At 27.0% G+C, this 18233-nt stretch overlaps 1 protein-coding gene across 1 annotated transcript; it reads right to left on the bottom strand.

Moving 5' to 3' along the window:
• Positions 1–1510: 1510 nt before the first annotated feature.
• On the bottom strand, positions 1511–17679 carry LOC113552382. Its single transcript, XM_026955257.1, has 19 exons — positions 17456–17679; positions 16852–17092; positions 14299–14492; positions 14073–14233; positions 13720–13997; positions 13445–13575; positions 13237–13345; positions 12966–13163; positions 12422–12597; positions 11900–12022; positions 11693–11834; positions 11369–11620; positions 11047–11289; positions 10360–10486; positions 2569–2730; positions 2390–2484; positions 2075–2256; positions 1741–2012; positions 1511–1667 (listed from the first exon to the last, which is right to left on the bottom strand). The coding sequence occupies exons 2-19, from the start codon at positions 17083–17085 to the stop codon at positions 1654–1656; spliced, it is 3093 nt and encodes a 1030-aa protein (XP_026811058.1). The 5' UTR covers positions 17086–17092; positions 17456–17679; the 3' UTR covers positions 1511–1653.
• Positions 17680–18233: the final 554 nt, after the last annotated feature.

Here is an 18233-nt window from a genome sequence, read left to right as displayed (position 1 = left end):
GTGAGAGGGAAAGAGACCATTGAGATGTCAGCCATTAATTATCAGCTCGTTATCATTGAGCAATGACTTAAATAGCTAACAATCAATTATACAAGAAAATAATATCTTAATTTAGTATTATCACATAACAATATTGTAGATCTCAGTTGGTGATCATTTAATGCATGTACAGAAAAATTTATTATTGTTACATGGTACTTTGTAACTTGGATGTTATGTAATATTATGGTACCTAGTAAAATCATAACACAATAATATATAACTATGCATATATATACATACATCTAAGATATATATAAATAGTATATATACTTGGTACAGATATAAATAATATTACTTAAATTAATAAATAAGTAGTAAATTTGTAGATACCTACTGTAATTAGTATATAAAAAAAAATATATATTCCCTAAATAATAATAATAATAAAAAAAAAAATGGTAAAACAAAATGTAATCAATAGGGGGTGATGTGATTATGTCATTCGATTTGCTCAAATGCCAAATACATAGAAAAAACTAAGGGTTTTTATTGAGCAATTGAGAATATACGGTGGGAATTAGTGGCATGATTGAAAATATTACTGGAACCATGTTTAATGTTGATATAATATTTTATAAAACGTTGAAGTTCTTGAGTGAATAAATTTGTTCCTATTTGCAAACCATTTTCTTTATATTCAATATTTTTAGTTGATAATGTAATTGTTAACACAAACATTTTTTCTTGATTTTCCCTGCAAATTCCAAAGACCGTATACTGATTCAACTAACAATCTGAAATAATTAGATAAAAAAAATTTAGAATTTAGTAATTTATGACTTAAGTATATTATATATTTATATTTTTAGGGCTCAAATTTTTTAGACCAACCAATTTGTGCACAAATTTTAGCATTGTTCTCAAGCTTAAAAATAAAAATGATATATATCATTTTTAAACCAATATTAGTATTTAATTATTTGTTCAATTTTCAAAGATCTAAGTATTTATTTTTTATTTTTAGGACATTAAAATTTTATTATATGACCTTTTAATAATTATTAGTTATTACACATTATGTCTCAATTAAATAACATAAATTACATTTTTGTCAGTATCATTGACATTATTAAAAATTAAAAATCAGTATTTCTTCTTAGATTTTTTTCAATAAGTTAAAAAGTTAACAAGTTTATTATACTTATTTTATGAAATAAAACTGTAAGAATTGACTAGAAATAGGAATTAAAACTGCTATATTTATTTCATAATTAAATTATGAATACCTTGTGACTGTTGATCTATAGGTGATGTTTCTGGCATATTGAGAAAAATGAAGTATTATATTTTGTTAATATCCCATTGTCGTTGATTGTAGAATACTATTAGATACATTTTAATTCAAGATTTGTTGAATTCAAAATATGTTGTAATAATTGTTGCATAGTATAAAAAGAATTAGAAGTTTTGACTTCAGGAGTATAAGAAGAAATGTAGTTTAACAGTTTTTGAAGCTTGTTGATTTGTTGTTATGACTGGGTATCACTTGATTACATAGGTGGTTTGATTTTGGTAACTGTAATTTTTGTTTTTTTTTTTGATGAATTTGGCATTATGATGTTCACGAAAGACATACAAATTGAGGTTTAGTTGTATGACTAATTATGGACATTAATGACGCCTTCCTAGATAACAGTACATTTTTTAAGTCAAATACTGAAACACACAGAACAAATCTTAAAAAAATTTAATTTTTACCTGAAAGGTCAGCTGCCATAGTATGAACATTTTTAACTCGCTGTTGTTGTTTTGCCTTATCTCTTTTTTCTCGCTCTTGCATATCTCTATCTCTCTGTAGTCGGTCTTCTTCCATTTTCATTCTATCTACTATATTTGGTGACATAACTAATGGTGACTGTAAATGATGAAGTCCATATAGAGCTGAAGGATGAGGACTACTATGAGGATGATAAGGAGAAGTAGGAAACAAAGGTACTCCACATCTTTCAAGATACATTTGTTCTTCAATCCTAAAATAACATATACACATTAAGTAAATAAGTATAACTAATTAATACAAATAATAACTTACCGAAAGGCATGTTGAAAATGTGGAGAATACAGATTTGCAGGATGATAAGGTGAATATGAGGCAGGATCAACAGCAAAATGAGGAGCAGATGCTGATGTAGGCACCATAGTTCTTTGTTCATCAGGTTTATAAGGTTGAAATCCACTTCGAGGCTCTGTATTCAGACCAATTGATTTTGATTCCTTTTGATAAAATATACAAATCAAAATGGAAATATATATTATTATACGGCAGTAAACATAAGGTTGATCTTGACATTAAATGATACACTCTTATAACTAAGATAGTTTAATGTTATTTTTTTATGATGCTCACATTATCTGGTTGTGATTTATTACAGCTTGAAAGTGCGATTCGTCCTTTTAAAGATTCTTGTTGATGTTTCTCTTGGGACTCAATTCCTTCTTTATCTATTTAAAAAAATAATTAAAACCGATCATGTTTCTATAATATTAATGTATTATATATAAGTAATTCAGTATTTATTATCTTACCGTTAGAATGAGTAGAAGGGGGTCCAGCTTGTTTAGCTAAATTTCTTAGAGCAGCAGCAAATGATCTACCACCAGGGGATGGGGGTGGCGGAGCTTGGCCAATAAGATTTGGCATTAAAGTATGTTTCGAACCTGAACTTGTTGGTTGAGGTTTGACTAAACCTAAAAATAAAAAACATATTAATGGTTTTTAGTTTTATTTTATAATTTACATAAAAATAAATTCTTTAACATACATTTGAATAAATAACAATTTACACATACAATACAAAGTTATCTAAGTATTTTTAGATATCAATTTTATACTTGAGTTTTAACAATTGATTTTATGATTTCAGAATAAAAATTTAAAATGTGAGGAATATCTTATAAATCTAACATTTGGAAAAAAAAACTGATATATTTATTATATTTTATTATTAAAATTAAAAAATTTTATTGAGTATTTTGAGTAAAAATAAGATAAGATATTTTCAGGTGATATTTAATAATTTAATAGGAAATAACAAAAGTAAAAATAAAAATACAGTACAATTCTCAATACAAAATTTATAAAACTAATAATATTAGGTTAATATAGTATATTACGCTAATATTTTAATTAAGCTAAATAATATTCCTCTAACTATTTTGTTAACCTACTGATTAACACGTTACAGAAAATAATATTCAATCTTAGTTTATAAAACTTGGTAATAATTTTGTCTCTGGTCTCTGGTGGTGATTTCAACACACAGCTTGGGGTAGTAGTCTCATTAATACTCGTGAGAGATCCTTCCATATAGTAACAAATTTAAAAAGTTCTCATTTATATATACTGATTTACCAATTTACTGGATAATAAATACAAATAGGCAACCTCTTTGCCTTTTTATTCTCGTGTATTCTAAGCAATATCTATCAACAATTTTAATGATCTGTAATTTACCACTCATCACTACTCTTGCAAGTTGGAGGATATCCATTCATTATTTCTAGGCCTTCATGGCCCTAAATTGGGCTTCATTCATCCAAAAAATTGATGAGTCACTGTCCTTAAATTATCCACTCTAATAAAACAGATATAGATAAATCAATTAAAGTACTAACCAAAGCAATTGAGAATTCAGCACATAGTTTTTCGACTCCCAAAACGTACCTAAATCTAAAAATTATCATACATTTCCCCTTCATCTAGTCCAACTCCTCAAAACCAAACATCGAGCTAGATCTAAATGGCAAAGATCTAATTATCTACAAGATAAAACCATCTTCAACAATCCGTCAAGCGCACTTAAATTACAGATTGCTAATTTTAAAAATGAACAATTCAAATCTCATCGCTAATCATTAAATCCAAATACGGTTCTTTTCGGAAAATTACAAAAACCCTGTGCAACCAAAGGTTAGGTTAAGTACGTTCCCCTTTGGAAACGTACTATCCCTAATTCATCTTGATGATTCTCCGACTATTTCTAACACTGAAAAAGTAAATTGTTTTAATGAAAATATTTGTCCCCCACAAAAAACATTTCAACCAACACCTACAAGACAATTATGTACACAAATTTCTTTTTTCTCCATTACCAATGCTCCTTCCAGCCAAACGAACCTATCACCCCACTTAAAATCGCACAAACCATAAAAATAAAACGATATCCTAAGAATTCTGGGTAATGGCTTAATAACTAACAAATTATTACAGTATTTATCTAAAAAATCAATCCTTTTTACCGCCTATATTTACAACTCCTTACTTAGACCATCCTATTTTTCGACAGTATGGAAACACCCTGAAATCATTATGGTACTAAGACTAAACAAACTAAAGCAAATTGCATTATCTTATCGATCAAGCCTACTACCACTTTCAGTAAATTGTTTGAAAAATAATTCCTTAAAAGGCTTATTTCTAAAATACATGAAAAAACTGTTTTAAAAAAGTCAGTTCGGTTTTCGATCTCAGCACAGTACAATTCACCTAGTTCACCAAATTCACCAAATTATCGACATCATATCCACCTCTCTTGAACAAAAGGAATTCTGCCCAGGATTTTTATTAGACACTTACCAAGCTTTTGATTGGACATGACGCGAAGGATGACATTTTAAACTCAAGCTATTTTTCCTGCGCCTTACTATTTAATTTAAAAGTCATACTTAGAAAATCAAACATTTGTTGTACACCATTTTAATTCATACTCAGGTATAAAAAATATAAAAGTAGGAGTCCCTCAAAGTAGTATCCTATCACCTGCGCTCTATAATTACATACCTACATCCTCTAAAACACTACTTGCCAAATTTACTAATGACACTGCAATTCTAGCATCCGACAAAAACCTAGCCATAGCAGTAAACCTTTTACAATATAATTTAAGTAAAATAAGTAATGGGCAAAAAGTGGAAAATAAAAAAAGAAGAAAACTTCATTCAAATAAATTTTACTTCGAGTCAAAATTAATGTTCCCCACTCTAGATTAACGAAAAGTTAATCTTAATCCATCTCTCAACAAAATACTTGAGTAACATCCTCGAAAAACGTCTCACTTGGACTTGAGCATACTACATACAATTTAAAGGTAAACAGGTAAATTCTTGTATTCATCTCCTAATAAAACACTCCTCAAATCCAATATGGATCTCAAATATAAAAATTTAATTCATAAAGCTACGGACTAGTCTGGTCTTATGGTATTCAAATTTGGGGCTCTACCAAACCTTCTAAAATAGGCTCACTACAAGCTTTCCAATCTAATTTGTCTGAGAATTCAGGAGCTCCTTGGTTTGTTATAAACGAATCTCTCCATAAAGACCTCAAATTCCCAGTTACGGAACTTGCCAAGTTATTATTTCCATTCTACGCTAATGCTGCTAAATCATCGATCATCCTAACCCTCATCAAAAATGTCTTCCTTTTTTCTTCCTGGTAATGTTCAACGACGTCCAAAACGTAACTGACAAAGAGATCTACTTTAGTTAAAAGTTAAGAAAATAAAATCTGTGAACAATTTAATGTAAAATTCTGAGGTGTCGTTAGTGAATAATTCTGATCTGATAGTAGTAATTAGTTCTGATATTATGCTTTGAATCTTGCAAAAGAACCGAGCTATCTAATAGTGAAAACCCCGTTCAAATCTATTTATTTTAATAATTATAGAGACGAGTAAAAATGATTCTAATTTACTCGTATAAGTAATATATAAATAATTATTAAATATATACATATGTATATAAACATTATAAACGTAAGTATGTTAGCACGTGGATGAGTTGTGTGCTGGACGTTGCAGTAATTATTGATTGAAATAAATAATTTTAGATATTTAAGTAATAATAAAATCCAATATTTTTAAAATTTAATGAAATATTTGTAGTAAATATTATATTAGCGGATCATAGAGAACTGTAGCACTATAGCCCTGTATAGTGTAGATCATAGCGGATTATTTTCTATTTATTAATACGCACTTTAAAGACGTACGTGCGTCTTCGTAATAATTTATGTTTAGAATAGTATAATAAACAAGCTGAATTACATTTTTAAAAGATGCTGCCCGTGATAACAAAATAAAATAATTTTTTTTAGTATTTTAAGGATTAAATTCTTAGATATAAAGTAGTTCATAACACTCCATGAATCTCAATACATTTATAACTTAAAAATGTTTGTACCTTTTTTCACGACTATAACAAATATATAGTCAAAACAAAATATAAAGTGGGTTGAAAGCGTGTTTAAAACTATTTAATCGTAGATCTGGCCAAGAGTAATTTTTTGGGCTTACATGAAATCAATTTACGTCTTACATAAATAATTAAAAATAATACTTAGTTTTGGTTATTTAAATTTTCTGATAACTATCAATAGATAGACACATACTTGTGTAAAAGTTCCTAGCCTTAAAACTAACTAATAATATATTTTTATACATATATAATATATAATAACAATATAAAAAAAATGTTATGATGGTATACATGAATTATGACCGATGAGTCATATCACAGGAAATTTGGAGACCCTCTTTATAAATAGAAGGGACGAATAGGACGATTATCACTTAAAGGGCGATATGGTTGTTTATATTTGTAATGTAACATCTGGGCTTTACTCCCCCTTTAATACAAGTGTAAACGAAACTGCCGACTTCCTGTCAAAAGACACATCAGAAATTCAGATAATACCAACATTACTTTAACTAATTTTAATATGTATTATTAATAAATCAAAATGTATAGTAATTCAAATTATGGTATAAAATAATAGGTGTTATGCGTGTTATGTAGTTCATAATAATATACATAGGTATTAAATAATACAATATATTAAATAACTTTAAAAAACGTTTATATGTATACATTTCTTTTAGACTTCAGTTAGTATCGTTTACAATAATTTAGTACCTAGAGTAAAATTAGTAATTACTTAGTATAATTAATGAATTTATATTATAGAATAAATGTATCAAATACAAGTACCGTAGTTCTGAATCATTAATTCAAACTAAATTCATATTATAAACTATTTTCATATTTCATTAAATATTGTATACATTTCTTTTATATAATTTAGCCTAGATTGTTATTGCATTAAATTAATAATGATACCGATTGTATATTTCTTTAAAGAAAAGGATTACAATAATAATATTTATACATTTACTTAATGTTAAGTCTAGTAATAAAAATTTAAGAAAGAAATATGTGGGTATGTCGAATTTTCAAAATTCTATTTTTCCGCCAAAAAAATGAAATATTAATTTGAAAATATTTAAATAATTAATGAAAATTTTAAGTTTCTTATAGATTATTGTTTTCTGAAATACGAAAAAAACACCGGTCTTAAAACGAGTGGCTATAATACATTTCAGTATTTTATCATAAATCAGTAGACAGTAGTCTGTATGGTTGAACTTACGCAACGCAATACAGTAATGTACAAATGCGTCAATCAATCAAATTAATCTTAGTATAATACATAAAAATTGAAATTGTCACTAAATTAAATGATAAATACCTTGGTAATACATCATATTATTTACAATACTCGGAGTTTGAGGTACAGAACCAGCCGCTCCGTATCCAGGCATAGGAATATTGTTTATATCGTGAGTGAAGTGATCCGAAGGGACACTACTTGTATCGTCATTAAAACGCATTATACAAAATAGTAAATAAAACTGCTCAGCGCAATGATTATTATTTATAAACAAAATTAACGTTTCGAAAGTTAAACGGTAAAGAACAATGTTGTAACTACAATATAGACGTGATATTTTTTTATAGTTCACAATGATGGGATAGTAATACACCATACACGTGTTGTTAAGCTGCGGGTACTGCGTTAACTGGCGAGTGCGGACTGGCGACGCATACGGGACGCACACAACGATGAAAATAATACAGTGGAGCGAACGTACGAGAACAAAAAAAAACAACACTGGTTAGCAATAGGGGATGAATATCCAATAAGCACCCTTAAACACCGCAGATCTCTAAACAAACTGAAAAGGGGGACGGTATACAGAAGCTAAATCATAAGAATTCTTTTAAAATAAGTGTTGTCTATACACATTTTACTATTAGGAAATATTTTATAAGATTTATAATTGAACTAACATTTAACTTTGATAATTATATAAATTATTAAAGTATAAACAAAATAATGTATGTATTCGGTGGTGAAACCATAATTTTATTTTTTTGGTTAAGGGTTTTTAATATCATATTATATATATAGGGGAAGTAGAATTAGGATCCTTCATAAGTTTGGTATGCTGTACCCATAGATAATACAAAACATATTCAACTTTCGCGGCAATCTTCATTTAAATAACAATTTTAATACATATTAACAATAGCTTTTTTACCATAGGTTGTAAACAAACATAACATTAAAAATTGAGTGTTTATTATTATAAGTATTAATATTTAATTGTAATATACTAATATAGTATTTACTTCTATAAATGTACAAAAAATAGTTTTTTACAATTACCACTTCTACCAACCAAATATATATCATAAACACATTATATTTAAAGTTTTTAAATATTCCACTTGCTTAAAAATAACAGTTCAAACTTCAAAAATTACCAGTATTATTTCAACCCCTTAAAACATTTTAGATACTGAAAACTATGGGTGTCCAACAAAAAAGGGGGCTTTTTAAAACTGGATATTCTAGAAAACAAATAATAGAATAAATTCACTTTTTAAAGGTTGAAGGGCCATACTGGACAGTGGTCAACTGGTTATTGTATAATAAACAAACCAGTTTACGTGGGTATAATACATTACTACTTTAAAAAGATAGAATTATTATATAGTTTATATCAAACCCAAATAACTAACTAATGTACAATAAAATAATAAAATCACACTATTAAATTAAATACTAACATTAATAAAAATCAATTATTTATACTATTATTTTAAATTAAGTTAGAAAACTATGGTCTATATTTTAATTAACAAATACAACTTAAAGAGTTTTTATAGAAAATAATTAATGGCATAAGAAATTATTACAAAATTATATTTATATAAATAAATTTATTCTTGAACTAAACTAAATTAAAGGTATAACTTGGATTTAGAATTTTTGTATTTGATGCATACACAAATTTTTTTTTTGTGGTTGTAGAATATTTTAGGTAAGATAAACATTTTTGAAAATAAATATGTATTAAGTTTGACTACATTTTCATAATAATTTATAAAACGGGCATTTTTATAAATGTGAGCATTTATAATAAATATTGATATAATATAAATTTATACTAGGTGATCTATTTAACATAAGGCACTCATAATTTCAAAAACTATAAAAACTTTTGAAAATATTTTCTTTATATTTAATAAGACATAAAAAATAATATTTAAAAAAAATTATATTTTTACTATATAGTAAGTATTAAATATATAAAAATGAATGTACGTTTGAATAAGGCATAAAGACTTAAAAACTACTAAACCAATTGGTCATAGTTTTTTATATACAGTGAGTTCCGCTTAATGTGATCAGTGATCACTGGTTTATAGAATTAACCGTTTATTGGAATCAAAATTGAAAATCCCAAAAACCAGATCTTATATTACTAATATTAAATTAACCTTTAATTAGAATAGCCAAATAACAGATAATTGAATAATTTTTAAGAACATTATACTTATTGTTTTAATGGTCCTAACTTTTATTAAAAAGAAAAACAAATTGTTTTGAAAAAGTTAAAAGGAGCTATTCAAAAATATGTCGAAAATGACACTTTTCAGTTGTTTCAAAAGTTATAGGTACAATGTACATTGTACATACATTATTTATTTAATTTCAGGCTAATATTAAAATGAAATTAGTAGATTCTCAAGTACAAACAAAAATAAATAGTTTCTTTACTTTATTTTATTTAAATTTAATTTTAAATATACATATAAATATAAACTCATCAATAATAAAAAAAAAAATGTTTTATAGAATCAACCGGTTAATAGATAAAATGGTCTGAATCAATGTGAACTCACTGTATAATATATTCTTCAAGATTCGAGAGTGTTATAACTTCATTTTTTAACCCCTATAGGCTACTGTAAAGTGGCTCTAGTCACACATGAATTTAGTTTTTGCTTATGAATACTGAGTACTTTTATTTTTATACATAAAGTTGGTTTTCCCAGTGAACTAAGGTATAATAAAACCGAGATATACTGATTTACTAATATAATGTTGTGATTATTCATTTTTCCAAGGTAAAGTTTGGTTGTAATAGCTAGTATTAAATAAAATAAAGTAATAAATTACTAATAACATACCTGCATCTGTTTTAGAGTTGTATTGATTAGAATTTAACTTAGACCGTTTTGTACTCTCAGCAGCAGGTTGTTGTTGTTGTTGTCGTTTAACAATTAGTCGTTGGCCTTTATTTGTTTGAACAAACGACTTTAACATAATAAATACATATATTAAACATAGTCAATAGAAATATTATGAAAGAATGTGTATAATAAATCAAAGATTATAATTTTATTTTTTTCACGTATTTAGTTAAGGGTGGCTAACCCAAATGATCTAGAGGGCAACTTTGGAAATACATTGCAATTCTGCAGACCACATATAAAATTATATTAGAATTTTGCCCCAATACAAAAAAAGTAAAAATAGTAAAAATATAATTGTTATTATAAAATAAGTTAGGTTATATTGTTAATAATATGAATACTGCGTTGTGCGGACATTCCAGAATATTCTATTGGCACAAAAATAAATTTTTTTTGAAAATGCTTGATAAGTCTTGTGGGCCAAAAAAATTCCTAAGGCAGGCCGTGGGTTAGCCATCCCTATATTTAGTATTGCAGTATATTAGGATATGAGTAATTTTAAAAATAAAGTTATAATTTAAATTTCAAATGGAAATTTATTATATTATTGATATTTATTGACAAAACAATACATTTTAACTTTTTTAAATTTATATATTGTTAGTAAATAAGTGTTTGTACCTGTGGTTTTTCAACTGTCATATTTTGTGGCACTCGTTGGCTATAATTGTCTTCTTGCTTTACCATTTTAACTGTATTAGTATTTTGAAGACTTTGTTTATCTAATGGCATACCAAATCGTTCATATTCGATAGCTTGTATATGTATTGTTTCATAACATTCAACACAAACAACGGCAAATTCTCCATTTTCTAATAACAATGCTTGATCAATTTGACGATGATATCGTAGAAAAGGATAATCCTAAAGTTAAAAAAGTTAATTATTTTTTGTCAAATTAAACAAAATAATAATTATAAAATAAAAATTATTTGTATATTACATTAACTGCAAGTGAACGAATTTGTCGACGTCCAGCTCTTTGTGTACAAACATAACATACATATTCCTTATGATTATAACTTCTTTCATGCTGTGGAATAGGTATGGAACTTGATTCATAGTCTCGCCATTGGGCAACATAAGCATGGTAACAAAATGTACACACTAATGCAGATCCGTCTTCACGCAATTGTTCTGCACCTTGTGTAGTTTCATGTTTTAAAAGATATGGGAAATATGGAGCATTTCGACCCTAAAACAACCATGATTTATAAATAATAAATAATATTGATAGTTATTATAAAATATAGATAAGAAAAATTACTTGTGGACGGCTATATAATACTCTGGCATAAGTTAAGTCTGAATGGTGGTTGCATAAGAAACAATAAATAGACGAAATGTCATTTCGACTAGATATTTGTTGAGTATTATATCCATTAACATTCAAACTAGGAACATTATACCTAAAAAGTTTTAAATAAAAATTAAATATAAATGTCACAAAAATCATGATTTCTTTTTATCATACCTTCTATGTTCTAAAGGGACCCTGTTGGCTTCCATAGAATTCCATTGGGCAGATAGCTGTGGAACACATTTAGAACAGGCTAATACTCTACCTTGGGATTCAACACAATAATTTTCTGATGACCTGAATTACAATTTACAATATAGTATAAAAAATGATTTATCTTATGATATAATAGTCAATATTTTAAATATATTTAATATTAACAACATTTTTTTTTTATTTATATTACTATTAACATAAAATAACTATTTTAATTTAGAAATAAACAATTTAGTTATTGTACATTAAAATGATAATATTATTTGATAGAAAGTAAAAAATAGAGAAAACAATTAAGATATTAATGATATCAAAAAAATATTTATCAATAAAATTGAAATATTTTCATCAAAAGAACATACTTTTTTAATTTAATGTATTCTTTAATTATTTTTAATTTAGTATATAATTATATAAATATGTTTGAACTATTTAAGTTAATGAAAGAAAATTAGTGTTAGCAAATAATTATAAATTTACCTAGATAATTGTGTAAGACATGGAAAATGCATAGCATGTGAATTCATGCCTTCTGCATTTGTACATATCCATTCTAATTGTGAACGATGTTGCATTTCATAGCATACATAACAACGAAAGTTATTACCACTCATGATACGAACTGGTCCTCCATTACCAGATACATCAGAATTAACCTGTAAATTGAATTTAAAAATGTGTTATATTATAGTTTATAAAACAATCTTAGATTAAGAGAACTTCATACCCGCATGTGTTGTCTCTGTTTTACAAACGTAAGACATAGCAAATTTGCATTCAGCGAAATAAATTTTATGCTATTAGCTTTAATTTAGTTAATTTACCTATTGTTAAACTAAATAGTTTTCATAGGGCAATTCATAGGTTTTGATTGATATTTTAATTTTGAAGTGAGTTATGAGCATTTTAAAGTATTAATATTTTACATAATTAATGAAAATTGATTCTGCTGAATACAAATTTTCTATGTTACATATGTGAGGGTATCACATCCTCTTAGTAATGAAAAATATAAACTACTGACTGCATGAGTACTACGATGTGCTTCAGACGGTGTTGGCGTTTGTGACTTATTTGGTTTTGTTATATCATAGGGCCGAAAACGTATATCTGGTGATTTAATTGATTGAAGAGATGGAGAAGGTGATGGAACAACAGGCAAATCCATTAACATAGTAACTTGATGTTTTTGAGGTACAGATTTAAAACAAACTGCACAAACCTAAGACAAATTAATTTTATAAAGCAATATCAGATGATAATAATTAATAAATAATAACAAAATAAATGCATACTTGAACAGTGCCTTGAGAAGATATAGGAAGTGCACCAGGTGGAGTTTTTATTTTCGTCAATGACGGATAATAAGGTTCACGGATATTATTTGGATAACAATATAAAGACCTTAAATAAATAAAGATCAAATTAATTAATAAAAATATTTATATCAAATGTAAATTGAAAACAAAATAATTTACTTATTGTCAATAGTAAATAACTCACCTCATAGAAGACGAAGGGTATTCAAGTGAACAGGTAAAACAAATAAATGTAGATGTATCTATGGATGGAATTAATCGCTTACGCAAAATATAATTCCTTTCACCATGTGGAATGCCTTTTGACGTATAGACCTGCAAAAATAAATCATGAATAATTTAATCACTTATATCATAATAAATTAATACATAAAAAATGTATACAGAAAAACAAAATTGAAATGTCTGATTTTGAACTTAATTAAAATAATAAATAGATTAGTCATTAAGCTACCATACCTGCCACTGATTTAAAAGATGAGCATGACAAGCAGTACATGTTTGTACACGTCCTGTACTATCCATAGGTCTAGAACGAGGGGGTCTAGGATGAAGCATAAGGCTAGGAAAAAAAGGTTGCTCAGTTTGATTAACAGTAGCTGGTGGTTTAGCTGACACATGTGATAAGGAACCTCGTCGGAATTCTTCTCCACATACATAGCATACTTCAGTAGAAGAATTTTTATCAGGCATAGATAGATCTAAAATATCTGTACCACTACTACTACTATAACTTCCTATAAAAAAAAAAAATAGTTGATAACAAGAATTAATAAAAGTTAATAATTAGAATTTATTAAAAACTTATTCACCTGGATTAGAATGAGGTGTATTTGTATTAATTGGATTTGAACCATTTAATTGTGCTATGTGATCAGATGATGTGGAAATTGATGTAAGTGGTATTCTAGCACCTCGACTATCTTCCCCGGTAATTTGAGACATCGCAGATGACATGATTGTATCCTTATGACTAGAACAAGAAATTTATAAATTTATTAAAGTAATTTATATGATTAATTATGGCATTTTAATAACCTATTAGTGTAGTCAACACTGAGACCCAATAGTTGGCATGCATATTCTCCTTGTGTAGAAAGATCAGCACCAGTAAATGGACCATTATCACAGCGTTTTAACCAGTAGACACGTTGCCTGGCTGGAACATTTTCTCTTTCATATCGATCCCATTGACCGATTAATAGTGAATAACACAAGTAACAACTTGTTATCTAAACAAGAATTAACAAATTAGTAAAACAAATTATATATTAACATTTATAAATGACAAGAAATTTCTCTTAAAATTATATTCTTATTTAAATATTTTTTTAGGTGTATATTACTATAAATACAGAGTGATTCTTTTATCATAAAACACTCATTATTTTAAAAAGTATTCATGTTTTTGAAAATATTTTTTTAAGTTATAACTCATACTCGCCATAAATACAATTTTTATATGTCAAAATACTCAGAAAATTATTCTGCTTTGGAATATGAAATTAAAACTATGATGTCATTCAAAAAAGTAAAAACTTAAAAAAATATTTAAAAATATAATCTTTTAATAAAAACGTTGTTTTTTTAACAACTTAAAACTATGTAAAAAAATATTTTCAAAAACATTAATACCTTTGAAATACCGAGTGTATACGATAAAAGAATCACTCTGTATATAATACATATAAAAAATACATTATAGATTTTTTAGTAGCACTATAATGGAATCATTTGTCTTTAAATATTATTGATTAAATTTGATCAACTTATATTAAATATAATTTCTTATTAAAAATATGATTTATACAATTTTAAAATATTTTAATTTTTTAATTTAACGTGTCTACCTATGCAATTCTATCATTGTACATATACTATCAATACATGAGGATTTTATGAAATATTTTCTTGAGTTTAAGTATTTACATCATAAGAAAATAATGAACATTGATGATAGATAAAATTTACGTTTTAATTTTATACACAAATTTCAAAAGGATTTTCATTTATTACACATTGATGGCAATGGTAAAAAATAATCAGAACTTTATTTTTATAAAATAAAAATGCATCAATTAAATATGTTTTTTCAACCACATAAATACTTCCATAACAATTAATAACATTAAGTTATCACAAATAAAAGAGTAATTAATAATTTTTCAAACATAATGTTTTATTCTTAAATATTGAGCAGATAAAAATTAAAAACATTATTGCAAACGTAAAATTAAATAATTTAATTAATTATTTATTAAAATAGATAAACAGTAATTTACATTTTATTAGGTAAGTATATAAGTATTTTTAAAGTCATGTGATTTTTCTTAAAGTTTGATTGGTAACTGTTATAGATTACTACCCAATACTATGACTGCAAGCTCAATACAATTCTATTATTTTGACAACTATTATACTAAATAGTTATTAAGACACAAAATGTCATTGGTTTCACGACAAATATCTTCAATGTATACTGTTGTGAAAATCTTCTATTTTTCTCTTTTAAAACATAGGTACTCCTACCAATTTCAAAAATTGTTCATGAAAATTTGATTTAATTATTGTAAAACAATAATGATAATAAAAATCATGTTTTACAAAACGTTTTAAAAATCTAATCAAATTGAATTAAATAAGTAGATTGAGTATTATTTTGTTCATGGGTTTTTATATTATTTGGAAAACTACTCATATTGATATATCATAACAAAATCCATATACTTTTATTTTTATTCCGTGTGGTAGATACCATATCTTGCCTATACTCTAATCCAAAAGAAGATACCCTAACCAATTTCTTCCAGTACTTAGAGTTTCCTACCAGTGATAAGGTGTAGCGTAACTAGAATAAAATGTTTTTACAAGAATTAATGGCTTTATGCTTTGAGTTAAGTATGAGAAATTAGTTTTGGTGCTACTGAAACTATCAGTTGCAATACACAAAAAGCGAGTATAGACTATAATATGGAGTATAGATATTTATTATAATTAAATAAATAATAATACTTTAATAGCAAAAATTCATAAATTAGGACTGGAATTTTTTTTTTCATTTTCATTTAAATAGTATTTTTTATTAATGCTATTGAAGAAACCTTATCAAAAAATGTATATATTATAACTTCTATTGTTTAAATTAAAAATTGAATATTTTGGATTATAAACATAAACATGACAAGTAAGCACATACAATTTGAACTTGAATGTACTAATAACTGTTGTATTATTATTGATAATTCATTAAAATTTAATAGGTAAATAGGTAATAGATTACACTTAAGTCATGTTAGTAGTTACATAAAATCAAATTTTGAATGTTATAAAGTACCAATGTGCCAGATAATAATATACCTGTAGTATAAATACTTAAGTTGTCGATAAGATGAGGAAAATAATTAATATATACTAAAGTAGATAGCATATTTTAAATTAAAAGTATTTCATTAAAAGAATTTAGTGATATTCACACTTTTTACTGGGGATTAAAGGTTTTCTTTAAAATAATATTATTTTTTGATTTATCATAAATAACAAATTTTTTTATAGAAGAGCATCATATTAAATAAAATCCATAAAATTACATACCGCACTATCTTGTTTGGCATTCAAAGGTTGTCTATAACCTTGTGGAGGTTCATGCATTTCCAAAAATGGAAAATGTGGTGTGCCATCAGATGGTCCAGCTGATGGCGGTCGTACACGTAACCAATACTGCTCGGGATGTCCAGAATTTCCACAAACAAAACATACATTATGTATCACACTAGAGGTCTCTTGTTTTATGTACATGCCATCATCGGTGCGAGTTTCTTGTGCCATCACACCACTAAACACAACACGAAATATACATAATTCCATTAGCACAAACCTAATAAATTTTCTTTTGGGTATGTGTAGAAATTACCCAACATGTATTGGATCAGGATGATGTTTTGAGCAAGACTCAAAGGAAATATGATTTATCGACAGATGTTACCAGCTGATGTGTGGCACATACATTTTTTCACTGGCGCACACACACACAGCTGCTGCTGTGGGATTACATATAAGGAAAAATAGGGCGTACACTTTTAGGTACTACATCTACATAAAGCGACGATAAAGCGGTAGCGGCCGATCGAGATACAATCGGCGGATCGTATTAAATGTCAATTCGGAGCCAGTTGATTAAAAAATTGTAAGTACTTACGTGTGAAAGTGTGATGCACAGAATTCAAAGGGACGTCGTCTCTCGCGATCCGGTTATCATACGATTGTCGACTGCGGTTATCACGGCGAACGGATGTACTTTATCGTAGTTCGGATTCACGTCCATCATCAGGCCGGGTCCATTGACACCGCACGGCAAAAGAATGATGAGGATTTTACCGTCGTGTCGCAACTTTCGGGGAAATGACAAGTTGCTTTTACCTTGCAGAGTATATTTTAAATACAAGACTTTGCAAGGGAAAAAAATACAAACTTTTTTCTTCCATGAGCTATCACTTTTTTTTCACCATTGTCTATTGGTTAACACGGTATCTTGTTCCATAACTGTTAATGTTGAAAAAAAATCGAATAAAAAAAACAATAATTACAATTTTTAGAACACAACACACATCAGTACATCACTATATTCAGTATATCCACCGAACGATGAACGGTGAGTTGAACGGTTAATGTATATAACAAGGAAGATGGTCACTGACTACTAGTCGTTGCTCGCTATTATAATTTATATCAAAAGTATTTTATTTATTTTTGTGAAATATTAAATACCTAATCAATTACCTACTAATGTTGCCTTTTGTCTTGTCTATTGTTCTTAACAGGAAGTTCCTCTTTCCGTTAGCACAATTTAGGCATGCGGGCATAACTCCCCAAAAACTCTCTTGACCCCCTCCACCTCATCAAAATGCGACAAAAAAAAATCTCATGCAGGTAGCTAATACTTTTTAAAATATTATTTATTTATAAATGTTAACATT

This window comes from Rhopalosiphum maidis, chromosome 2, assembly GCF_003676215.2.
Source record: "Rhopalosiphum maidis isolate BTI-1 chromosome 2, ASM367621v3, whole genome shotgun sequence".
In the NCBI taxonomy this organism is placed as follows: domain Eukaryota; kingdom Metazoa; phylum Arthropoda; class Insecta; order Hemiptera; family Aphididae; genus Rhopalosiphum; species Rhopalosiphum maidis.
The sequence above is the reverse complement of the archived record's forward strand: the minus strand, read 5'-3'. Positions and strand labels throughout refer to the sequence as shown.

Coding starts and splice junctions, on each gene's coding strand:
- LOC113552382 (XM_026955257.1), bottom strand. CDS start 17,085: ATGGCACAAGAAACTCGCACCGATGATGGCATGTACATAAAACAAGAG. Junction 13,998..14,072: donor TACACCTCATTCTAATCCAG/GTGAATAAGTTT, acceptor TTTTTTTTATAG/GAAGTTATAGTAGTAGTAGT. Junction 2,257..2,389: donor ATAAATCACAACCAGATAAT/GTGAGCATCATA, acceptor TTTTATCAAAAG/GAATCAAAATCAATTGGTCT.